This window comes from Ambystoma mexicanum, chromosome 6q (genome assembly GCF_040938575.1).
Source record: "Ambystoma mexicanum isolate Mex_15411 chromosome 6q, UKY_AmexF1_1, whole genome shotgun sequence".
In the NCBI taxonomy this organism is placed as follows: domain Eukaryota; kingdom Metazoa; phylum Chordata; class Amphibia; order Caudata; family Ambystomatidae; genus Ambystoma; species Ambystoma mexicanum.
The window spans coordinates 233,964,331-233,991,264 of NC_090937.1; the positions used below are offsets into that span (position 1 = coordinate 233,964,331).

Below are 26,934 nucleotides of genomic sequence, written 5' to 3' on the forward strand. Positions count from 1 at the left end.
TGGCACCACGACATAGGACACTTATTTTCCTGTTTTAGACGTTCATTTAACAAACCAGTGCATTCTAGGAGCTGCAGTTGTCTTTTAATTTCAATGCAACACATCTGACTAGAGGACCTCATTCCAAGGATTTGTAAAACGAAAGCCAAGGACTGTGGAGGTGGTGTCACAGTGATAAGCCATCTGGAAATTCATTATCTAACATATGGACCAGTGAGAACAATTTAGCAAAGGCATCTTGCAGCAGTTTTGCTGCTTAAGTAATATGGATTGGAGTGTGAGGGGTCAGAAATGAGAGACAGACACAAAGCTGTAATATTTTCAACATTATACATTTTATTAAAACAAAAGGGGTTGGATAAAGTCCTTCCTCTCTCTATCCTAAAGAGCATTTCCCTGACTATGAAAGTAAAACTAAGGATCAGTCTGTGTTGGTCGTTCAAATTAAGTTGTCCTTGTCCAAAACATATCTGACCTTGACACTAAAAATGGACAACAAAAAGGTGCAAGGTAAAGGTCTACGTTTTAAAATCAGCGAAACGTGTTAAAAAACCGAGTATGTAAGTTCAACAAAACAATCCTTGTGTCCAGGGTTTGGTTCCCTTCCCCTGAACTGTTTCAAGTGGAATATTGAATATGTTCTGCTCAAACAAACAATGGCTCTTCAAGAATAGTAGAAATGTCTCTCATCTAATGTTTTCTTAAGGAGGATGAAAAGTTTCTTTTTCGGGAAATAGAGTTTCAGAGTGGCAAAGTATTTCCTTTCCCAAACAGTGGTATTTTTAAAGGAGGGCAAAGTGTCTCTTCCGTAGAGAAACTATTACAGATGGTCTCATGCTTTACTCTCTTGCCAGGAACCTCTTCACACAGTCTTTTCCTTTCAAACAACTCTAGATGGATTACCTGGTGTACGATCCTGCCAGTTATCTCTCCACCAAAGACTCACTGCCTGATGCACTTCCTTCATCAGGTCTTCTTTACAATCCTTTCTTTATTGTTCAGTTCCCTTTTAAGTATAACACAGTTGCACTCCTTCACTGTTTATACCTTCTAGGCTCCAGACATTACTTGTTCCAACTTTCTCCATATAGGCGTCCCATATATGGAGACTTGTTCAAGGTTTGTTTGTTAACGTCTTTGTTAATGTTCATTGGCTTGTAGCAATACATGTTCCAATTTTCCCACAGTTACATCTCATATGTGAAGAGTTGTACAGGTCTTGCTTTCTATCTGTTCATTAATGTTCACTTTCTTATAACAACATTCACGCCAGCTTTCCCCATACTGACATCTCAGTTATGGAAATCTGTGTAAATTCTGTCTCTCTCTCTTTTTTGGTTGGCATTCAAAATAAGTTCTCACTCGCTCAAACGCCTGTCGGGATGCCCTGGTACCCCCATTGCTTCTGGGCAGGCTCACCGGTGTTGGTTGGCGTTTCCAACCCACGGCGTATGGCTGCAACGAAGACCGAGCACCGGGAAAGAATTCCCCGCTCTGCAGACCCTTCTGCGGTTCTCCCGCTTGCTTCTCCGTCACTCGCTACCGGAACTGCTGCCTCTCACTGTGACCGCGTCCCTGACAGCCTCTGCACTGCTGCTGGCCCATCAGCGGTCCACCTCCAGCACCCGCTGTGCTTCTCCTGGCGTCTTCTCTTGCCGGTAAGAAGCGCCTGTCTCCTTCCACAAAGCCCACTGTTGTGGCTCTGCCTCCAGTTCTGCTTCCCGCTTCATCTGTGCTGCAGTCCCCGTTTCCTCCTTCTCTCCAACTTGGAAAGGCACACTGCACAAGTTTTAACTGTCCAGCACAGCTGACTATGACAACTAGAGAGCACATTTAGCTTGATGTCACCTCTGCTCCACATTAACCCCCCTCTCCTCTTCTTAATCCCAGTACTGTAGGTTTCCTGGGAGTTGGATTCCATATGATTTGTATGCTTTTGGAAATTGTATTGTTTTGAATACTTGTTGGAACCAAAACTGTCAGAAACAGGAGATGTTAAGTGAACATTAGGTGTAATGGTATTTTGGTGAGGCCTCTTATTTAGGACAAAACCATCAGAGACAAAGGGTGTTAAATTTGCGTCATGTGTACCTGAAGTGTGAGTGTCATTCTGCCTAAGGTGTTTTACAGAAAAGTTTCTTTGGGTCCTACCATGGGAGGCACTTGTAAAGTGGTAACATGCCATTAGGTTTTGGGGGAACATAGGGTCTTCCTCATTACTAAGAGAAGAATACTGCATCTCGTGTCGGAATCACCACATCTCGCCGACAGCCATCTCTTCCCATGTGATCCTCCTTCATAATACCACCCCTAGGGTCAGGATCAGGTAGCTGCTGCCTTCCCCTGGCCACATCGGAGGAGATCTTAGGCTGTGTATCAGTGATACTTTGCAGGGTTCATCACAGGTGGAAACACATGTTATCCTAATACTTATCATCTAAAAACATCTGTACTTTAATCAGCCTGTTTGTGTGCTACGTTTGTTGCGTAATATAACATGAAACAGGTTTAATACATTTAATTTAATGATAGGCAGCTAACATTGTAAAAATATTGTCTGCTTCATTTTTGCCCGAGTGAAAACATTTTTAGTTAACACGGATTGGGGCAAAACCGGTATGTGTCCCATTTCCAATAACACAAGCAGCAAAATGGGTGCAACATTAATTTGCCCCTTTTTTTGCACAAGGTCAAAGTTTAGATAATTTGGCTCCATAGAAAACCCTATGTATAAAATTATCGATATGGCCATTTCAGAGCCTGCTTAAATGCTTTTGACTGGCAACTACAATAAAAACATCAGGAAGATGTATAAAATGACAACAAAAAAAAGAATAAAATGCAGTGATGAAACAGATACAAATACAAATAAAATATCATTAATGTTCACTCTGTCATTCACATGTGGGTAAATCTCTGCAACTGGTGCAGATCCACCTGTGTTACTATAGTGCAAGAATAATACTTAAGCCAGATCTCTCCTTTATAAGCTTCCAAAGAAAAAAAAAGGCAAAGTAACATGATCACCTTGCCACATTCAAATCAAGTCGATAAAAAATGTGTAAACCATCACAGAGCCTGCAGGAATTGTAAACCACAGCCTCTAGAGTAAAACTCTCCCGCATTGTTTTTTAAGAGAGGATCAAATGTCTGAAGTACTGAACAGTTTTGTCCTTTACGAAAATATTTTTGAAAAACATGGGGTTACTAACAAAATAAGTGCCATTTTCAATAATGACCGCTCGACCTCTAAGAAGGGCAAGAATTTTTCATAACTCTTAATGAAGGTGCCTGAAATAGCTTGGACATCGGGAAGTAATATGCTGGCAGTTAGTGGATGCACAATTGACTGTGTCTCTACACACTGGCACAAATCCTTTCATCTTCGTCAACGACCTCTTCAGTTTCTTTCTTGCTTGATTTGGATTGCTGCATCATTTTGGGCCCTGTCAGGCCAATAATCAATGCTCCAATAGGAGCTGTGATCAGGATTCCTAGAAATGCCACCGTCAAGATATCCATTCCATACTCTTCAAATAATTTATTTCCCGTAACCCTAGCAGTATCCAAGGCAACAGAGCCAATCGCAGCCTGTATTTGGAAAAAAAACATAGAACAATTGTTAATAACCAGAAATTCTCCCAATAATTCTGCAAGTACATTGTGAATGCTTTCTGTAACAGTTTTAAAACGTAGTTGGAGACAACGTTAGCAGTAGAAATGCACTGTCGAAAAAAACAGAAATATGAATTCAGTTAAAAGTAAACTATTTTGTAAACTTCTGAGAAGGCAGCAAAGAAAATGTAACAATGGAAAAACAATGATACCGAAAATGTAAATCCATTTAGGAAAATAAAAACTAAAATAAACTCTTTAAAAGTAAAGGTTATTGAAACTTTTTTTTTTTTAAGAAGTAAAATAATCAGCAAATCATTGGCTGAAAACGCTATGTAAAATAGGGAAAATATGGTTGATCTAAAAAAGGAAGTCAAATGTGTTAATTTGATATGACTATAAAATGAGTTGTGATATGACTATAAAATTAGTTGTGATATGACTATAAAATTAGTTGAATCATAGGAAAAAAAGAACCTTGAAAATTCTCTATTGTATTTATTAACAATTTCAGAAGGTAAGATGGCTAAAATAATTACTTTTTTAAATTTTATTTTATTATTTGATTCTTAAAGAATCTTTACAAATGTAAGATTTTACAGTTTTTACAACTTTAAAATTTTACAACTTTTGAATTTTAAAATGTCCAACTTTTACTGCTTTTACAACTTTTAGCTACAGCTTAGACCAACGGGACTCAATCCAAAATAACAATACAATAAATACTCTAAAACCCTAAAATACTGGGACGTAAAGTCCACTATTATCCTATGCAAATTTTAAAACAGTCACAATTTCTTTATAACATCGGTCGCAGTTCCAGGGTGACAGGATTTCATTCTTTCGTTGTAATTTCGTACTTTGGACAATGGAAACCACAGCCCAAATAAAATCATTATCAATACATTATTAAAACAATGTAATCTAAAAATGGAGCTTTACCATAGATGACTCGTAAACAGTGACTCTCGATTATTACAAATAAAGGAATCATACTAATGTTAAATCTATTTAACACTAACAGAGGCTACACAAGTGGTACTGGTATAATTGATTTCATATATATCTTATATTAATCAGAAGGGGTACCTAATCCCTTTAAGATTTTCACAAACTCCCGCCAGACTCAATATAAGTCTATATGCAGCTGTTCAGATTCACTGGTTCAGGCAGTATAACCAAAATAACTCACTCTTGATTGTGTCGTAGTCATGTACATATTCACCCAGGAAGGTCATGTAGGTTGGGTCTAATTCTTTACATTCCGTTAGAACATGTCTTTGTGTCTCAATTTTCCACGGTAGACCACAAACCCAGCATATCCTTTGGATATTCCAGGGGAATTTTGGTATATGTCCCCTTGAAGACCATCACAGGAAGCTGGTTTTGCGTAACCTAAATCTTAAGCTGTGCACAGCTAGATTGGGACACTGTTTTAAGTAATGTTTAAAAATTGGTGAGGCTGGCGCTCTGTTACCAGTCATTAGCTTCTCCTCCAAACGCATTCGCACTTGATTTTACTGGCAGGTGACTGGAAACAACTCCCTCCGTAGCACACATTTTCCCCTTGATGGGAGGGGGAAAGCCATCGTTGTGGCTCTCCACTGTAAGGATATGATGGCCCTGCTGCTGCTGCCTTTGAGCCCGGGACTTCTGGAACAATGTTTAAAAATTGGTGAGGCAGGCGCTCTGTTACCAGTCATTAGCTTCTCCTCCAAACGCATTCGCACTTGATTTTACTGGCAGGTGACTGGAAACAACTCCCTCCATAGCACACATTTTCCCTTTGATGGGGGCAGGGGGAAAGCCATGGTTGTGGCTCTCCACTGTAAGGCATGATGGCCCTGCTGCTGCTGCCATTGTTCCAGGAGCCCGGGCTCAAAAGGCAGCAGCAGGGCCATCATGCCTTACAATGGAGAGCCACAAGTATGGCTTTCCCCCTCCCCCATCAAGGGATAGATTTGTGCTATGGAGGGAGTTGTTTCCAGTCACCTGCAAGAAAAATAAAGTGCGAAAAATACAAGTACCAGAATCCTTAGAGTCAATTAACCTGCCACACCTGAAAAGGAAATGAAGACACTCCTGAAAAAGCAAAGTAACACAGCCTCCCTGAAGATTGATGGAGTCATGAAAATGTGCGTTTGGAGGAGAAACTAAACTTGACTGGCAACAGAGCGCCTGCCTTACCAACTTTTAAACACTGTTTTAAGTTAACCTGAGTATCTATGAACCTGTGTGAGACTTTTGTAATATGTTCATATGTTCTCATTTCTGATAACCGATTGTAATTATTGGGCCAATCACCAAGTTCAAGTTTTCTGGTAAATATGGATTTTAAGATGACAAAATCTATGCTCCTTGCAAAATCCGGGTGCCAATTTATCTTGGTATATAATTTATCTAACTCCTGATGGAATCTCATACTTCTGTTATCAATATGTCGACACCCATCTCCAGCACCAATCTTCAGTAAAGTACATTTTGGGTTGGAATTTGCCTTCAAATGTAAAACACCCTGTCTTTTCCATAGATGAGCTTTCAAAGATAATAGCCCCAGCTCAAGTCTGAGGTATTCTACAGGGGTCGATGGAGAGCATCTTAGAACCTTTCTCCAAAACTGCCCCTCCAGGTTGTCTAACCAACTTATGTCTCTCCAAGCTAAGGCCTCCAGGCCATATAGAATAGCAGGGCAGTAACTTTGCTTATAACGCATAAGGATACCCTCTGTAGTATATCCAGCCAACTGTTTTGCAAATTTGGCTAATAGATGAATTTGGCACTATGCCTTTTTTTTGTTTATCTTCTATGATATGGGCGTACATCCCCTTTTGCCCCTGCTAGTGCCCACCAGATTTTTCTGGGATCCCTTCTTTTGAGCAGCCCAATCATATTCTGCCACTGTCTCCAGTGCTTTAACCAGCATTTATAGTTACAGATAGTTACCCTTACTCGATGAATCTGCTCAATGTAGTCATATCCTGCCGAGCATATGGCTCTCAGCTTCTTTCTCATTTCTCTTTTCGCAGCTCGTATCTTGGGGTCAAACTCCTGAGTCTGCTTATCCACTGCGAACAGTTTCCCGCTAGGGAAAGTACCTGTTTTGTCTGCTAAGGTGTGCAGTCTCGTTAGCACCAAGTTTGTATACTAAACCTGGGTCTTCGGTCATTAATTGCCCAAGTAAGGTATTTGCTTTTCAGACATGGCTGATAGTCCAGCAGATATGGTTATCAGCCAGTTGGCCTGTAGGCCTGTGCAGGATCTTGTGGTATTTTCCTTAAACGGTCTTTGCATCATCAAAGACAGAATGGCATGACCACTGTGATCATTCAATGAGATGCTTAGGCCCAAGACCCCTTCTAGACATTCATTGTTACCAAAAAAGTAGTCCAAGGTCGCCTTATGGTTATTTTGCATCCACGTGTATTGCCCCGGCCGATCTCCACTAGCTCGCCCATTAACAAGTGTTAAATCCCAGGATCTGAGGAAGTGTACTCACTTATCTGCCTTAGTGTTACCAGCATTTTGCAGCATCTCGCTTTTCTTTGATACAAATCTAAAGGTCGCGCATTCTACCCCATCTGTGCAGCGCGCATTTAAATCTTCAGCCAGGAGGATTTGTTGATTATCATTTTCTTTCCCCCACTCCGAAAAAACATTTACTAAAAGAGTATGTATTGGTTCTGGGGACTGTGTGTCTGTCGGAATGAAGGAATTTATCAGTAATAGTTTTCTCAAATCGTATTTATTCTGCAATCTTAATTCAATGGCGAGCAACGCCTTACAACCAGGGGGAGAATCACATGTTGTGATTCAATGGCCTGACTAACACCTATAATCAAACCACCATAGGGACGTCCCTTGGCCCCTCTATCTGCCATGACCTGGAAGATGTCGAAGCCATCCACATGCAAGGTGGCATTCAGCCAGGTTCCTTGCAGGAGGAATATGTTGTGCATGGCTAGCTGGGGCATCAAGCCTCCTCTGTGGATAACATGGCTATATCCCCTAGTATTCCAGCTAGCAATGTTATAAGTTCAAGAATTCATATCATTTCTATATCGTAGGCCTATTTCTTGGCATCCCTGTGGTATTGTGTCCTCGAACCTTGCTGTCGTAGTGTACAAACCAGCGGTTGGAGGGTCACAAAAAAGACTTTTGTTTGTCAACAGCCAGTGTTCTTGCTGGCACCCCATTTTCCCCTTCACAACCTGTCTCGTTTCCTCATATTTCGCCCTTTGGGGGAGGGTGGTGGGGATCCATAATGACAGTCAGTCTAAAACCCCAACTCCACAAAGTATCTACATTAGAGGACAATAAGGATGCCACCAAAGGAGAAGCAAATCTCATCAATGCCCAATTTGTGACACTACTATATTTCGGTAGTAAATTTGCAATAGGTCTCTTGTGCAGATCCTAGCCAAGTCCGGGACATTCGCCAACATATTCAACAGTTTTGCTCGATTCAAGAAATGTCCTCAATTTTAACTAAAGAGCTCATCATCTGTGTATCAGAGCTGACAAAACCCACAGACCGCCGTACTTGCAGCCAACTACCGGCTTCGCTATACTGCTGTGCTTGCATATCCATTAACAGTGTTTTCGGGATGTGCGTTTGCCTTATCTTGTCATTTTGTACAGGTACATGCAGCTCTAGGAAGTGACTGGGAAATGGCTTTACAGGGCCAGGCAAGCCAGTGTTAATAGCATTTTGGCCATCCCTGTTCAACATGGGCATTTCTTTAGGTATTAGGGGGTAATTTCTCACTGTGGTCCATTTATCCTTAGGGCATCTAAGTGTTACTTGTCTCTTGGTGCCATCCAGCGTGTCCTCTTCATCACATGCAGCACTAGTAACTGAGTCATCTAACCATATTGATGAAGTATCAGTCTCAGAGGCGCTGGTCTTACCCCGAACCTTGTCCCTAGTCAGACGGTCCGGACCTCAGAGGTTGTTTTTTTCGCACATGGCCCATTTATCTCAAGTTGTTTCCCCATTTTTGTGTCAATGACCTCTGTTTTAACTTTCTCAATCGACATGGGTCGGCCTTGCGTTGTATGTTCCACCACTTTGCAGGTCAGCACTTTTAGTTCCTGTTGGTTTGCTGCTAACGATGAGCACAGCATAAATAGTGACAACATTTTTTCAAGTACCATGCCAATCAGTGTTAGAGTTGCTTCATTGGGCTCACAACCTAACTCACTGTGCGGGCTATCATGTTCATTACTGTCTGAGCTTTCATCACTTGAATACTCCATGTGAGCTGCCAAACCAGTAAGGTCTGGGCTTGCTGACAGGTTTCCACCAATACGTTTACTACTACGCTCTGTGCCATGCCCCATAGAGTTAAGTTTAAAGTTCTGGCACATTTTTAGTAGTGAGCCATTATTGTCTATTGACACTGGGGACCCACCTTTTTCAAACGCTTTGGTCTTGCAATAATGTTACTGGTACAGGGCTGCGTCAGCCTAGTGACATTACTAAGGATATCACCTTCAACTAATACTGGTTTAGGCGAAAAGTAGGCCGTGACTGGCACTGGAGGAAGGCCCTGGCCACTTTCCAATACAGCCATCTCCTTCTTATTCTTTTTCACAAGAGGTATTCCCGTTACACCTCTTTCAGTGTCGACTGGGCTCCGCAGCCGCTTGCCACCCCTAAGTGTGCTGCTACGCAGTCCAGATCTATATGTTAAACTTTTTTGGCTGGGTTTTGCCCTTCGCCATGTTGTAGTGTATGTCTGACAAGAGGGTTATTGCAATGAGATCCTTGTTAGTAGTGTGCTGAGTCCAAAGTGTCACTGACTCACTTTGAATCACCAACGAACGAGCAGCCGTCAGCAGTCTCAGGAGCGCTCCTTGGACCGCCAAGAGCAAGGTAGCGTGCAGGGTCGAGGGGGGAAAAGGAGGAAGGGGGGGGAGGATTAGGGTTTAGTTCAGGCAGAGGTAAGTAATTCCTTAGGTTCCGTGTACTTGAATGCTCACTGACACCGGCAATCATGATCAAAGGCACAAAACTTGATCGCAGCCGCCTGATCCTCAGCTTAGACAACAACAACGGAGACCCTCTTAGCAGGCTCGATTGAGACTGCCTGTAATCACCCTCTGAAGTCTATGCAGGGATTCAATGTTAGCAAAGTGCAGGACTTACTTGCTTGGTATCGGCAGTCCTTCAGCTGCAGCAGAGTGATCGCTGACACTCCCACTGGGTGCTCGGTTTGAACAGCGCTCCCGTTCACTCCAATCCTTCACACAGGTACCAAGACAAGACAACTCTGTGGGCAGTACACCACACACCGCGTGCACTGCAGACCACTCAGCGCGCCGTTCCGCGCTGTGTGGCAGATCGTAAGGTGATAAAAGCAGCACTGCTCCTTCCAGCAATAGAGGCGGAGAAAAGACAGACTCTCCTCAGTCCAGAGTCCACTACAGACCACTCTGTCTTGAAAAAAAGAACCTTGAATATTCTGTATTGCATTTATTAATAATTTCAGAAGGAAAGATGGCTGAAATAATTACGTGCAAAGAGAACAAGTGAACTGGGGAACAAAAAAAGAAAAGCATGAATATGCTTTCTAGACGCCTCAAACGCTATCAAATACCATGTCGTAATGGGCTGATGTTTCACCAAACTAATAGGTCTGTCGTGTGACAACACACATCCACGATGTGCTTATAAAGGTTATGGGGACAGGGTACTGATTCTATTATTCTCTCCTATTATTCATATGCATTTAATGAGGTGTTAATAAACTAGCCCTGTTAGTGCACAGTGGAATGGCGTATTAAAAGATAGTCACAGAACCCCATCATGTATTTTAGACTGGTCAGGTATACTCCGCGACTCGGTAGGGACCTGGAGAATTTTGTATTGAAAAATAAAGTAATGGCATGCAATGGCTTTCGCTTTTGTGTAGGTATTGTTTAGGGATTTTGCATGCAGGGATTGCCATCACATGCTCTTTTTCTCACATCATGTGACAGGTATTACTATATATTACCTACTGTCATCAAAGGTACAGGTACTGTAAGGATGGCATGGTAACAGTAAAACAGACACAAGTGACCACAGTTCAAGGGTGTTTATTGAACTTCAATTGGGTTTGAAAAACACCCATCTAATCCTAAATCTAAAGATGGGAGCAAGTTACGATCATCAAATAATAATAACGCAGTCCTAGTGGTGTCTTGTCAAAATAAAAGGGCCTATACTAATAAACCTATTGCCAATCCTTACCTCTAAATACAAATAATGTGGGAAACAACGTTATGCAAACGAAAACATGTTAAAGAAATGATATGTCAGGACATTCAAGCCGTTCGCTTCCCTTACCCACATTTTTAGCATGGGAGAACGCAGCACACTTGAGCTTAGCACAGCCTTTGGCTTCTCTAGCGCAAGGGTGCAGTTCAAAACTTCAACATCATGGCACTCTATGCCAAAGTCTCTTTGCCATTCAAAGTCTCTTTTTTCAGAGGGCCTGAAACAAGCAAACAAAGTTCCTTTCCTTTTAGTATTTTGCATGTACATAAGTTTCTTAGGATTTTCACTATTCACATCGGATCACCCTCTGCCAGGCTCAGATCCACTTTAACACAATGTTATCAGGATTTTCACGTATCCAATTTCTGAGGTGTTTCACTGTCACCCCACTTCCCCCTCCCAGATCCACCTCTGCTGGGCACAGATCCACGCTGACACAAAACCTTCAATCAGTCTCCCACCGTCTGGCTCGGATCAATTTATCTAATTTTACACAAACTTGTTTTAAAACAAAGCTTTCAATTGATCTCACTTTGCCAGGCTCGGACCAACTTTATCTACTTTGCCATTAACTTTCGTTACTGTATCAACATCGAAGACTTTCGATTGTGCACAGGATTTTGCTTGACCCGTTGGAGGCCCATTTCGATTCACAATTCTTTGCAACTCTTTCACTATTGTCAACTCTCAGCTAGATACCATACAGAGACCTTCGATTGAGCACCCACAGAGTGCCGGACCACTCCGTCAAAGGTATTGTATCTTGATTTAAAAGTTCAATCACTCATCTGCAGTTCAACTTTACTTGCATTGGTTATCACACGCATCCCATACAATGTTTGTTCCAGCTCTCGCCATACAATGCTGCAGCTTGCAACCTTGGTTTCAACACAGAATGGTCTTGTATCAGTCTCCCCAACTCACTGGCTGTGTTGATTTCACTGATGCTGCTTTATTGTTGAAGCCAAGGACAGTACCACGGCAGCTGGCGATTCTCCCCACCTTGATAATCGATGCAGGAGGGCCCTGGGTAGCTCTGACACACAATGCAGGTTTCTTGGTATTACGCTTTCTACTCTTGCGGCTTTGTGAATTTAACGGTTCCTTGTCGAAAAGGTCAAGGGAACTTCCCTCCTTGCGATCCCCTTCTGTTTCGCCATCTTTCTCCTCTTGTTAAACTACCATTTTGGAAATGCTGTTTCCTCATGTGCTTTGCCTCGCTCAAAGTGTGATCTCGTGCTCCGCCTTTTATCTTTTGGGGGAAGTATAATGGAAGTCAGGTGTGTGTGATGGTCAGTAATTGCCTGACCTTCCCTGACCATTGTATTGGGACACGTCAGGTACACGGCTCGGGTGTTAGTCCATTTTCTCTCATAGCGGGCTGTCTGTGAGAAAGTGTTCGTGTAGTAGAAGGGGAGGAGAGTTGAGTTCCTAAATACCCTACCTGTAAAGGTGTTACAGGGAAGGGGCTACTGCGTCTCACCATCCGGTGTCCCACTCCCACTCCCAGAAGACCCCTCATCCAGGTGATTCTCCCGCATTGGTCCACTCCAAGAACTGGATGACAGATCCCCGTGGACTAGTGGGTTAGACAGCTTCTGGTTTCTCACAGTACTCACACTGATGCCATGGACGGCCATCAAATTCCCAGGTACTCGCATCTTTGCTAGGGATTGCTACCAGATGCCCCAGTACTCATACCACTGTCAACTATTGTCACTTAAAGTCCATGTACTAACTCCATTGTCTGATACTGGTATCAAATGTTGAGGAACTCTCATTATTGCCAGCCAGAAACTGACAGAAAATTGTCATTTAATACCCAGATATTAATTGAAATGGCAGTTACTGCCATCCAAGAAGTCTGACCAACTCAACATATATGCAACAACTTAGTATCTTTTTCCAGTAGGTGTGCCCCTTGATCAGTGCAATGTCACATTTCAGTGTGCTTAGATGGGCTCATGCTTTCTACTCAATGAGGCAGTTTAGGCCATTTGCATTCCATGAGACAATCTCTATTACATCCCAACTATGTTTATACATGGTATGTATAGTTGGTAGTGATATGAGAGTTTTTGCCCATTACGCAGTAATGGAATAATACTAAAGACTTCGTAGGTATCGCATGAATTAGGAAAGACATACACTTGTTGTTATGGGCACCCTCTATCTACTTGAGAGTGACCCAAAATGGCAGCTTCATTGACGAATATTGCCACTACTTTGACCCCAAAATATCCTCAAGATTTGGCTGCAACAGCTGCACAAGGTGCTATCATCTAACTACTATGCTTCTCCTCGTCATTAAACAGGTTCCTCTATGTGCACAGGTGTCTTGGACAGAAAGTTGGCACATATGCGCTCAGGCATTTGTCATTGCCAAAGAGTTAGTAGACACTGGCCTACAAAGCAATTAGTTGCAGGAGATTTGGGTTCTATTATGCCCATCAATTATCTCATGTAATTAATGCTCCTCCTCGGATTCTTAATAATAATTATTATTTGTGCAATATAAACAAACACTTGCTTTTACAGTACCTATCAATTATTATTTCTCAAGCAATGACTGGCTGAGGAATCCTCGAAACGCTAATAGCATGCCATTGCAGCAACAAAACAAAATGTACAAGTTATGTTATAAAACTTGTATACTGCACCAATCAATACTGTAGTGGTTTTACACCGCTGGTAGCTCATGATAGAAACATGATACAAAATAGTTTCTAGTTCAACTATTGGGGATTAAATAAGGGCTCCATTAAAGTGCAGTGCCATAGGTCAAATGCTATTTTTCCAAGCATAATCACTACAGTGCATAAATAAAATCTGATGAGCAGATTCAGGCAGAGCATCAGTAGGCTAAGGGAATTGCTTGGGTCCTAGAATCTCATCTTTTGTATAACTCATACATTTTACAGTGTTCAATCCCTTGTAGCGGACCAATGCTCATATGGGAACGTGCAAAGTCAGGTGATACAGCCCCTTCAAACATTGAAATGGCCTCTGTTATCCCCTGACGACCAATGCTATTTTCCTCATATTTGACAACTGTGAAGGCATCATGAAGCAAGACACAGACAACAGATGAAGAGTTCAAAATAAAACAATTTATTAACTTAAATATCAGGATTGAAAAAAGGGTAACTTTCCCTATGCTAAGGTGGGATTTCCCTACCTAAATGAAACTAAGGAAAGTCTGAGTCAAAGAGTTCAACTTAAAAGTCTGTCTGTGTCCAAAACCTATACTTGCCCTCACAACTCAATCTATACAATGTGTTAGGGATGTCAGCAACCAAAAGAAACCGTGTTCAACATAACATTCTGAGCTTCTTCCAGCTCCCTTCCCCAAGTGTAAAACAGTTCCACAAAAAGTCTCCAAATTGCCTTTCTTAGGTTCAAGGTGATGCAGTGTTAAACAATCCTTGGGGTTCCTTTCCCCAAGTTTCAAGTAACACAGTTCAAACACAAAAGAATCTTGAGGTTCTGCCCACAAGCCAACAAATGTAGTTCCTCAAGCAGCGGCGTTGCTAGGGGGAACCTGAGGGGGCTATAGCCCCCGGTCTTTTGGTTGTAGCCCCGGATAGAAGCTCAGGGGCTACAACCAAAAGTCTATAGCTAGCCCTGAGTCCCTCCAGTCGCAACATTAGCTTAGTCCCTGATCTTTTCCAAACCTAGCAACACCCCTGTCCTCAAGACTCAGGGGTTCACATCCCCAAGATTTTCATTTCATCATCACAAGTGTCCTTGTCTTCTTATGGCTCTCTGTCACACCTGCACCCCATTTCCATAATCTGTTTTCATGTGTGCACCTCAGCTGTATAAGATTTAACCTCAAGGTCTCAGTTAATTCTGTTTACTTTGCTTTCTATGTATGTTCATACACTTTGAAGCTTTTATTCAATTCAGTATTCAATGCGCCTCTCTTTGGTTCAATTTTAAAGTTCCATTTAATTCAATCGTCAGTGTATCTTTCTTTAGCTTAATTCTTAAAGTTCCATCCAATTTCAAATTCAACATGTAATTGTTTTGCTTAATTTTAAAGTTCTGTTCACTTCGGAATTCAACAGGCAGTACTTTTGCTTAATTATATAAAGTTTTTATTCAGTTTGGTATTCAATGGGCATTGGTTTGGCTTGAGATTCAATCTCTGCTTAGCCAGATATTTAATATTCATTCGTTTTACTTTAAGTGAAATGCCCAGCACTTTCGAACACGTTCTTCCTAAAACATGCAACCACTCTGATACAAAGTATTCCTTGCGCTTCAACAATCAACAATGGAAATAGTCTTAAAGTGGAGCCTTTCGAAAACACGCTCTCCGAGACACGTGACCACTCTGGTACAAAGTATTCTTCACCAATGGAAATGTTCAGGCGTTCGCGCACAGAGTTTCTCATCTGGCAGAAACTCACTGGTCAGTTTGATAGCTTTCCCAGCAGCACGGAACACACAAACCTCTGCTTCCGCTGTCAGGGGTCCAACTCCTGTCCCTTAGACACTCCTGTGTTGGCTCCTTGACACAGGGGAACAAGCACTTCTGAGACAAGGGAAAGAGACAGCCTCTCCACACAGCTCCCTTCTCTGCCCAATTTCCCGCGACATGGTTCATGAGATCACCTCTCTCTGCAGTCCCCAGCGTCTCGGCATGCTGCACAAGGCAGACCATGCCGCAGTAGTTTCCTCCAGCGGCTTGCTTCTCCTTCCCTGCTGACTGCACAGGCCTCCCTGCTGCTCCTCTCTGTGTTGCTTTCTCCTCCTCATTTTATACACCTGAAACCCTTTATCAGGTTGAAGGTGTGCTTTCCCCACAAAGCTTGCCTGACCATGATTAAAGGGACATGCCTGACCTTCACAACTCTTTGCAGGCATTTTCTTCGCCCGAGTATGGAAGTGGTAAAATGGTACAGTGTTCATTACTCTCAGCTGCCTCTTCCTCGTCTCAATACGGTCAAGTGTCACAAGAGGGGAAATGAGGGGGGCTGACTTACAACAACCCATTAAGGTTGGGGAAAGCTTAGGTTGGTTGTCAATAGGGAAAGGGGAATATCATGTCGTGCCTGGTTACACCCTGCTCCCAATCCCCAAGGACCCCCACCCAGGTGATACCGCCTCACTTCTCCTCCCCAAGAGTCGGGATCCAAGAGCAATGGCCTTTCGCTGGCCACCTGAGAAGAGAGTTCAGGCAGTTTAGGAGTGAGGATACCCTCAGGTTTCTCACACAACCTCTTTTTCATTGTAAGCAATGTAACAAGAACTTCAATAACCTTAATGGCTATTATTTATTTTTCAAAGTCAAGGGTCCCATACTGTAATTTAAACTTAAATTTTGGGCCATTTCAGTATTAGTAGATAATTAATTCAATCTGCCATTCTGTGTGTCCAGATGCTACAAATACAACCCATTTGTGAATGACGCTCATTTGCAGGGCCTCGAATGTGGTTAGCCACAAATTGCTTGGATTAACACAGACACATCCATAGAGTATCACATTCATTACGCACCAGTTACACCTATTCTGCAACGTGATGGTTTTATTGTGGGGGAAGCACAAAAGAGCTGCGTGTGGACAAGCCAAAGCAGCCAGGGAAAGGACCATTATCACAGCAGCACATTTATATCATGAGTGTTCAACAATGGACTTGTGAGCCGACCAGGAATGGCAGTCTCCCTGTGAGCTGGCTCAAATAAATCTTGATTTACAGTGGGTGTGCAGCGGCCTGATCAGAGGAGAAGGTGCTTGCGTATGAAGATGCAGGGAGCCGTGTGGTGGCAGGTTGGCATGTGGAGCGGCGTACTTCGGCCCAGGTGGCGCCCGTTCGGCAGGCCATGGGAGAGGGTCTGAGGTCGTATCCAAGAAGGTTGCCTGGGTTGCAGCTACAGCCTCAGGACAGTGGTGATTTCTAGGGCTGCTGTCTCTGCCCGGTCTGGAGTGGGGGTGGATGGCCCAGAAGCTAGCCAGGCTGCCTATTCGAGCCGCAGGTGTGCCCAGTGAAGAGGGGCTGCGCGAGTGGGGTGACCCGGCCTTGGGTGGGTGGCGGTCATGCCCCCAGAACCCACAGCAGACAGTGGAGTGACGGCCTCTGGAGCGGATGGGTTCCACACGGGGTCAGGCCGACAGCTGTGGTCAGGCGGAGTCTAGCCTTATATCTAATTGGCTGACGGAGCCTGGGCCGGCAGGGCTGAGGGCCTTTGAGCTGCTTGCTGGTGTCAGCGAGAGGTGCAGCAGTGTCCTGTGGGTGACAGGCGGGGGCAGTTTGGAACCCGCCTGCTGCTGAATCCTGTGGTCTGATGGCGTGTCGAGGTACCTGCGCTGGAGCCTCCATACTAGCTTGCATTGCCCCCCCCCCCACCTCCGGGTATGGCAGCCCCTCCTGGGCCGTCATACATGACCTGCAAGGTCCCCAGTTGTACAGCGGTGTCCCATTGGTGGCAGACAGCGGCAGTTTGGTGGCTACCTGCTCCTCAATCCTGTGGTCCGGCAGTGTTTGGATCAGGAGGTCTGGCACTCCCATATTTGCTTGCAATGGCCACTGGCTCCCTCAGTGTGGCAGCCCCTCCTGGGCCATCATACAAGATAGTTTTTGCATTTATATAGCACTGCGAACCCTCAGGTATCTGAGCGCTGCTTATTATTACCCACAGTGTGTGGTGAAAGACCTGCAGGGACCCTGGCTGTGGGGCGCTTATGGCCTAGAGGGGGGTACAGTGACCTCCGGGCGCAGTCAGGATTCCCAGCCATTCTCTGTTTGTGGGCTTGGTCCAGTCTGGGCCTGAGACTTTTTGGGCTGTTATTGCACCATGCACGTGGCGGTTGTAGTATAGAGCTGGCTGGAACTACGGGACGCCCATCTTGGGCTACATCTGTCTTTCTCTGCCTGCTTGAGGGTCGCCTCACTTGGTTCCCCCCCTTCACAGGTCGTCTTGCGGTGGCTGTCGTCTGTGCTTCCGGGGCTCTACAATGGTGAAGACCGACAAACTACAGAAAAAACTTTCCTTTGAGGGGGTGCATTCCCCAAGATGCCCCACGCCCTGACCCAGCTGGGGGTACCCGAGGCCAGTGGAGACTGCTCCTGGAGCAGCTGCCCAGGAGCCGGAGGTAGACATCAGGACGATCCTCTTGGATCTCAAGGCCAGTATTGTAGGGCTGTACTCTAAATCAGACTTGCTCTCATCAAAGGTGGATATGCTACAACACAGACTAGACAAACATGGTGATTGACTGGATGAGGTAGAGCACAGGGTCCCTGGGATTGCGGACCGCTCTGTGCCGCTCACAGCGAGGGTGTCCTCTCTAGAGGTACAGCTTAAGTCGGTCTCCCCCAAGAACGAGGACTTGGGAGGTTCGGGCCCGCAGGAATGACATTAGGCTGGTTGGGATACGAGAACGTCTGGGCCAGACCAAGATGGAAGAATTTGTTGAGTCTGTCTGCAGAGCTATTTTTGGCAACATCTCTCTTCTTTGTTTGTGGTCGAGAGGGCACACTGTCTACCGGCATCACAGCCTGTGCTGGGGCTCCCCTATCCTCCATCATAGCGCATCTATTGAATTAGCAGGAATTGACACCATCCTTCGTCTGGCAAAGCAGAAGGGGGAGCTGCAGTTCAATGGTGATAAATTCCAAGTCTTCATAGATTTCTCGGCCGATGTGCAGGCATCCAGGAGGTCCTTCGTGGGGGTCTAACAGAGACTGTGACAATAACATACAATACTCTATGCTGTTCCCTGCAAAGCTGCAGCTCACGTATGAAGGGAAGACTCAATTGTTCATGTCTCCTGAGTCTGCAAGCTCCTTCCTTGATGGGATTGACAGAGCACATCCCCCAAACCATCCATGACCCCGGAATGGTGCTACAAATCATGGTTGCGAGGGCCAGGAGGACCCCTGAATGCTGAACACTGGATTTTGTAGGACTTGGGTCACACTGGGTTGTTCATCAATGGCCAGTGGTTGGCAGGTGTTTTTTATTCAGCAGCCTTGGTCCGCCCTGGGTTTCTTGTTCATCCTGTGGTGATTTGGGCCAGCTTGTGCCGGGCTGGGCACTAGCGCTCCGATCACAGCACTAGTTCAATGTTAGTTCTTTGGGAGCGAAGGGTGGGTGCATTTCGGGTGGATTGGGTAATGTGGAACAGTGTTGTTTTTGGTAGTTCGAGTACCCATACAGTCACTCACTGGCATATTGTATTTGCCAACTCTCTGAAATGTTTGGCTGTGAGGGTGGAGTGATGTCTACAAATTCCAGTATCCACGAAGATGGCCTTTAAGGTAGCCACACTATTAGGGGGGAGGGGAAGGAAATCAGCCCACTAAGGTCAGGAAGCTTGTCCAATATCTGCAGAGACACAGGGTGGATGTGGCATTCATCCCGGAGACTCATCTTTGTTCTTCCTCAGAGTCTTGTTGGGCCTCTCACTGGGGTTGCCATAGGTACTATTCCTCGTAATCATCTAATGCGAGGAGTGTGGCGATACTGACTAAAAAAGCTGTTATATTAAGGTGAGGAATGACAAGGGGAGGGCCCTGTTTGTCTGTGGTGTCCTAGAGGGTGTGAGGGTGTTGTTGGTTAACACCTATGGCCAAACGTGGATATCGCAAATTCCTTTGACTGGATGATGGTCCAGCCATGGGGTTAATTATAGGGAGGACAGGGGATTCTGTCCCCCCCAACTTCTGTGGCATGCCTTTTTGTCCCCCCCAACTTTTGGAGGGAGGGCAGGGGGGCCGCAATCATCAATTATGTCATTGGACAGCGCAAGCCCTGCTGGGGTGCCCAGCAAGGCTTGAGCTGTCTCATTACATAATGCTGAGATGCCTGGCTGCCGCGCTGTAACACATTCAGGGCTGGGATGCCCTGCATGGCTCAGTCCCTCACCCTGGCTGGCCTGACTCAAAGTCAGCAGCCAGGGTGCTGAACTGGGTGGTGCACGGACTGGCACCTGTGCTGCCACGCTAGCAGCAGCAATTCCAGGGGCCGCGGCGCAGAGAATCGCTTTCCGGCTTTGTGTTCATGCAACACACAGACAGGAACTAAGAAGCTTATTCAGCTTGCTGGTTTCTGTCTGGAGATGCGTGAGTGCGAAGAGGTTAGGTCGGTGTAACATGAGACGTGGCCCGGGTGGCATTTGAGAGCAGAGCAGAGGCAACTTTAAAAAAAAAAATGTTCATTGTTTTTGGTTATGTTTGTTGGGTGACTGGGCTGCGGGCTGACCCTAGTGCGAGCGCGTGTCACATTTGGACAATGTGAGCAGAGCTCACAGTACACATTAAGGCCCTAGGTATGAAGACACACTAACAACAACAAATGGTGCATTCTCTGTTGCAAGTCACAGCTCTGCAACGCCTCTCAAATTAGTCTTGCCACTTTTCAGACGCTACTAAAGCACCACCATCCTAATTTCAAAATGACGTTGGCGGAAGGTGCGCCCTGCCCAACTAGAGTGGAAAGAATCAAGGTGATAAAACCTGTGACCCAAAACTGTCGTACTCTGCAAATTCTGTGAAATGAATTTGACTGCTATATGCCTTGCAAACATGGTGAACCTTTGTGAAGCAGAATTTGCTCTAGGTGACCAAAAGGAACCGTACGGGATTTTGTGTTAAAAGCACACTTTTAGGAGCCCTGTATAACCTTTTCCACTGCCGCCAAAAATAATCTTCACCAAACTGCCAAAAAGTATTTTGAGTTTTGCAGACACTTTTTCTGGACGGTTTGGTGCAAATTAGTAAATGGGTGTCATGGTTCAGGTTACAGGCCACCAAAAACATCTTCACTTACCAAACTAAGCAGTGGAGTATCCAGCATTGTAAGAGTGGGGGGCAAGGAGTGAGCAACGAAATGCATTGTGTGGAATTCCACATGGTCTAATTGGTGCCCCCAAATCGCGCACCCCCGCCCCAATCTACTTTTTTGGTAACATTAGTGGAAGATGGCATTTTAACACACAACAAAATTAAAACTGCAGGATCATTCCAGATGCAGGAAACTCATCTTTTACAGCTCTGTATAAGCCCTCTGAGGCAAAATACATGCACACTTCCTAATTATTATATGGATTTCACCAAAAGAAGTGGCTTCACAGAAAAGGGCATTGCAAGGCGCATCATCAGTCCTTGATACTGGGAGGCACAATGGAAGTGACTTTAGAATATGTTGCCATAAATAAGCCAAGTGACGAATAACTTTGTGGTGCAAAATACCTACATTGCACTTTTGCTATATGTGGAGCAACTCTATAATCATTGGCTTTTCCATTATAATACCATGATACATTAACATAAGTTTTGAAGTGAATCATAGTCACTTGCAGAGCTGCTGATAAGGCACCATGTGATTAAATGATTTCCTCAGGATCACACACTTGGTTAAATGGTGAAACTGGTATGTGGACAATTTAAGCGACTGCACACATCGTTCCAGGTTTATTTGATATAGATATTTATTAAGGTTTTGCTTTACATTTCATGTGCTTAAATATTTATTTATAGCAAAGCCTTGGAAGAAAACCACATTACATAATAAACTAGCCTTTCATAGTAAACTAACCATACACTATATACATTGTCATAGAAATATGTTGAGCAATGGGAGTATGGCTTTAGTTTTATTCTCCTCATTACGCTTGCAAAGTCACAATAGCATCATGTAGATTAATATGAGCCTAACAAATCCCCCTTGGGTTTTAAAGCCATAGTCATTATTTCATAAAGCATGCAACATTATGCACCCTTCTCACTTCCGATCACTCCCTCCCATTCCCATTTGTAAAGGGGTAAAAGTCCCTGCTAATAGTAAACCCCCTCCCTCCCATCAGTGCCTAACCGCCCACATTGTAATGCTCTGCTGATACAGAGCAATGTGAGGACCCTCTGCTGCCCGGAGCCCCTTGGGACATTGTCCTGGCAGCAGGACACTTCTACCATTCGGAACGGGTAAGGTGTCTTGCTGCCAGGACAATGAGCGTGCTGAGCAGGAACTGCTCAGCACACATTGTCCTGCCAGCGACACACCTCTGGTGTTGGGCAACGCCTTTGAGGTGCCGAATGGGAGAGTTGCCCCAATTAAAAATGTCCCGGTCTGGCTCTTAATAGAGCCACAGCGGGCAGCTTGCCTCCCCCCTACCTCTCCCGCTTGGTACTCCACTGCTTGGAGCCATTTGAACACAGGAAAACATACCTTAATTTTAATCAGTCGGCACCTACACATATAAGGTGCTGTGCAGAACCCAAGTTTGGAGATATATGACATTTAAAAATTGATACCAAGTATACTTGGTCCCCCACTGCACTGCATTAACCGATGGCTTCTGCCTTTGAATGAAAGGAAAAATCAAGGGAATTGCTGACATTCCTGTGAATCTGTTCCTTTCGGCCACAGCTTTATAGTTCAGCTAGGTCAAGTCAACTTAGCCCAAAATTTCAGGGATTAGGGGGTGATAAAGTCTGGTCTGCTCAATGGACGTTGACCCACTGTTTCCATGTGTTATTGTATATGTACATAAAATGTTGTATATGTACATATAAATGTTGTGTGCACACAGTGTATGTCAATGGTTGTGCTGGGTGCATTTGTGTGTAAGAGTGTATACAAGCATACGTGTGTTGACTTTTGTGTCTGAATGAATGATAAATAATGCATCATTTGTATGTTCTATTGGAATTAAGTTTGTGAATGTTATATTGTGTCACTGGGTGCATGGCAGGACGGCTGGAGATCTGTGGGGGCCCAGTTGACTTTTAAAGTTAGGCCACCAGTTTTACGAAAGTTATAACAGAGCGTCAGCAATGGACTCTTGTGGTGTAGTAGTCTAGTGCTATCCCTCAGGAATTTAGGTTGTTTGACCGAGGTACAAAATCACAGCGAAATTGACTGTAGTCATTTTTGCTGCGAATACGTTTTTACTTCGGTACAAAAACCAAACCTATTTTCCCCCCCAAACCACCAGTACGCCCATAAACCCCCTACTTACCTTTTCTCCATCCGCCGCCTCTCCTGTACCCTGCAGCGTCAGATCCATCCATCTAACGCAGATCTGACGGTGAAGGGTCGCTTTTTCTTTTTTTTGTTGGGTCCCCTGCCAACAATGCTGAGTAAACGGGGGATACCCCCGCAACCGCTGAAGTAAAAAATACCGAACATTGGATGCGGGGGACACTCCCGCAACCCCAGCTCTTCATGTTCGGTATCTTCTATCCCTAACAGCCACCACCCGCCCGCCCTCAATCCCACCCCTGTCCCCCCCAACATTTTCAGCAAAGTTACTCCACTGGGTCCAGCTGGCTGGGTGTCAGGATCCCACCATTGTGAGGGGCGGTGTGAGGAACTCATGTTGACAACAGTAAAGACAGACACAAATGATCACAGTTCAAAGGTGTTTATTGAACAATAATTGCGAGGTGAAAAAAAACGCCTAACCTAACCCTAAATCTAAGAAGGGAGCAAACGGCAACCATCAAATGAAAAATAAGGTTAGTCCTTGTGGCGTCGTGTCAAATAATAAGGGCTTATACTAAAAAAACGATTGTCAAACCCCACAACTACTACACAAAGGGTGTGGGATAGTTTTCAGGAAAAGAAAGAAGTGTTCTTAAATAATGTCAGGATGCTTTCCCACGTTTGAAGCACAGATAAGATGGGAGATTGGAGCACAGTACATACTCAAGCTTTCCCAGCACGAGTTAACGGTTCCAACGGCCGTGATCAGGACCGTCGATGGCTAAGTCTAATTTCTCCTGAAAGTCTCTTGCCTTTGAGGGCCTGATGTATCCAATAACAAAAAAAAACACAAAGTTCTCTTTCACAGTTCACGTTGGGTGACAACTTCACCTCTGGGTCCTCCTCTTCTGGGTGCCGACCCTTCGCTCACAAATATCAACGTCTTTTCAAACAGTTCCAGTGCACACCCCTTGCTCGGGTTTACCTTTGTCTACAGCCTGTTTTTCGGGACTTTAGACTTTGCCCCCTTCTTGTTAGCAACCCTCTTCTGGGTTCACTTTCTCCGATTTCACATTTATATTGACTCTCAATATTCACGGGATTCAATTCCCTTGCTTTCTCTCAGTGTGGGATTCACTTCCCTTTCTCAGTGCAGGATTCACTTCCCTTGCTTTCTCTCAGTTTGCAGATCAAAGTCTTTCGATTGTACATGGATTTTGCTTAACCCTCAGTATGACCACTTTGATCTATTCGTCCGACACTCCTACGGTCTGCTGGTACTTGTAGTTTTATTCAGACGGCGATCGACCAGAGTCTTTCTAAGCAACACCCGCGTGGTGCCGGTTCCCTCTTTAGGTGGTCTCCCCTCAACACTTCTACAGTTCCTTGAACTAGTTTCAAAACTTGCCACTTTGCGTTTCTCATTCAACATAGCCCGGCTCTTATCGGTTCTCCCCTTGACTCACTGGCTCTGATGAACCGCTTGGCTTTCTGCTTTACTGGAGTCAAGGCCGGTACCACAGTATCAGGAGTTTCCCTCACTCCTGCTTATCAGCGTTGACAAGCTCTGGGTACCATTGACATCTGCTGCAAGACACATGTGCTATTGTCCACTGTCTTAGGCTCTCCTCCATGAAGGTTCTGCGGTTTGGTAACGAAAAGGGCAAGATCACTTCTCGCCTCATCACCCTCTTGCTTCCCACCGGCTTTCTCCTTCTCTTGAACTGCTGCGCTTGATTAGCCGTCTTGTCGTGCTGTCTGCCGTGCTCATATTGTGCTCTCTCGCTCCACCTTTTATCCCCGTGGGGAAGGGAAAGGGTTATCATGTGTGTGTAGTTCTGATCAATTGCCTGACTCTGCCTGATCTTTGTATTGAATGTCCTAGGTGGTAGGATGGGGAAAAGGTGTCGAAAGAAGGTGGATACTGCGTCTCACTTGTCGGTGTCCCCACTCCCACTCTCCGAGGAGCCCCCCATCCAGGTGATTCTCCCTCACTGGTCTACCCCCAGGAACTGCATCCAATAGCGATGGCCGTGTCCTGGCCACCTGGATGACAGATCCCTGGGGACTAGTTAGGGAGACACCTTCAGGTTTCTCACAGTGCGGACCTGAATACGGTGCTTGATCCGGCTTGAGATAGATCTGGGATTAACAAGGGTCCCCAATCCAAAACATGTCAGGGATATTTTTACTACTTGTAATTTGGTGGATGTATGGAGAATGCAGAACCGGGACATTCGCAGTTACACCTTTCACTCCTGGGTACACGGTTGTAGCTCCAGGCTTGACTACCATGCGACGGTTGGGCGTGTCACGCGACGGTTGGGTGTGTCACGCGACGGTTGGGCTTCTCTGGCCAACAGTCAGATTCTTCCCCAAACTCTTTTTGACCACTTACCGGTCGCCACAGAGTGTTTGATTGCTGAGGTCCGTAATGGGAGCCGCACCTAGCGATTTAAGCCTGATGTGCTGACCGATACTATATTCCATCAGGAACTACATGATGAAATTGTGACATATTTTGCACACAACGACAGCGCCGTCTCCCCGCAGGGGGTGCTCTGGGACTGGTTTAAATGTTACATTAGGGGTGTTTGTAATGCTAGAGAAAATAGGATTCTATGGTTGAAAAAGATCCTCAGGCGGATCCCGAAGGTTTTGGCCGCGCTGTGGCAGGAAGTGGATGGGTTCCGGGTAAATGCTAATAGGGAGGTCAAGTTCCTTGATCGGGGGGTCACTCCGTACGGCAATACAGTGAAGGGCAAAAACCGGGGGCCCTGCTGGCCCAGTTGCTGGCAGCAGACAGAAGACCTCCGCATAAAGAGTTCATCAAAGATCCCCAAGGGACACCTCTATATGCAGAAAAAGATACTGCTACGGCGTTCTGTGAATTTTATAGTCGCCTTTACGCCTCCTGTTACACACAGGATGCAGCAAGTTTACAGGGCTATCTGGAGGACATATAACTGTACGGAGTGCACTCCCCACTCTGAGAGGCTCTTAACCGCGAAGTATCAGAGGAGATTTTGGTGGCTATCAAAGTGCTTCCCGGGGATAAGTACCCTGGCTCTGACGGCCTCTGCAGAGAGTTCTACAATGCCTATGCACCCACCCTTGCTCTTATGCTGTTGCGGATATATACGGAATCTCTAGCAGTGGGGTATCTGCCCCCTGCATTACGTGAGGCTAATATTTTATTGCATAAAAGGGAATGCTGTCCGAGAAGTGTGCCTTCTACCAGCTGGCCAACCAAATACTTCCCCTGATGCCTGGGTTGGTGATCGCGGACCACTCCGGGTTTATACCCAGCAGAAACACAACATATAGCCTATGCCGATTTTTTGAAGTCTTATCTGCATTGGCACCAGAGTCACAGGCGGTCGCAGTGCTATTGGATGCCGAAAAAGCATTTGACTGTGTCAAATGGCCATACTTGTTTGCTGTCTTCACAATCTCTGCTTGGGGGCTCGATTTGTTTTCCTTGTGTCACTTTTACATGCCAGCCCGACTGCGATGATAGTGGTGGTGCACCATCGGTCCGAGATTATCGACATGGGACGCGGAACGAGGCAGGGTTATCCATTGTCCCTGCTCCTCTTTGCTCTTGCAATGGAGCCCTTTGCAGCCACCATGCGGGGGCGGCACATTCAGCTGGGGTTACAGCTGGGTGCACACAGATTATCTACCTATATGCGGATGATGTGGCTTTATTTCACAGAGACCCTGCTCATAATTTGTACCCCATGAGGCACCAGGGGAAAAGATTCAGGGAGTTTTCAGGGCTGAGGGTCAATCAAAGCAAATCAGTGGTTTTCCCCACTCACTGACGGGACAGTGGGGTTCTTTTTTTAAAATTTTTATTTTGATTTGGCTGAATAAATCAACTTTTCAAAAATAAGTACAAAATCAGCAAACATTAAAAGAAAATATGAACATTCAAAATTCATTTTACGCAGTTACAATTAAAAGGGTAAAAACCAAGACATTGCAACAGAAATTGTGTTTTTCAAATTCACAGGACTTAGCTTCTTGTTTCATTAAGAAGGAATCACATTTCTAACCAATTGAACCAGTGCAATTTGAATGGAAGATTTGGCGTTAGTTAGTAAATAATTCCATATTT

General features: G+C 44.9%; 1 protein-coding gene across 6 annotated transcripts in view; it reads right to left on the reverse strand.

The window, feature by feature from the left end:
* Nucleotides 1-313: 313 nt before the first annotated feature.
* The window catches only part of LOC138515929 (sodium/hydrogen exchanger 9B2-like), a 1,072,421-nt gene continuing 1,045,800 nt past the window's right edge, over nucleotides 314-26,934 (reverse strand). For all 6 annotated transcript variants that reach the window (XM_069630694.1, XM_069630697.1, XM_069630696.1 and 3 more), the window contains one exon: nucleotides 314-3,591. In XM_069630694.1, coding sequence (XP_069486795.1) covers nucleotides 3,358-3,591 — 234 coding nt within the window. In that variant the 3' untranslated portion in view covers nucleotides 314-3,357. The remainder of the gene's footprint in view (nucleotides 3,592-26,934) is intronic.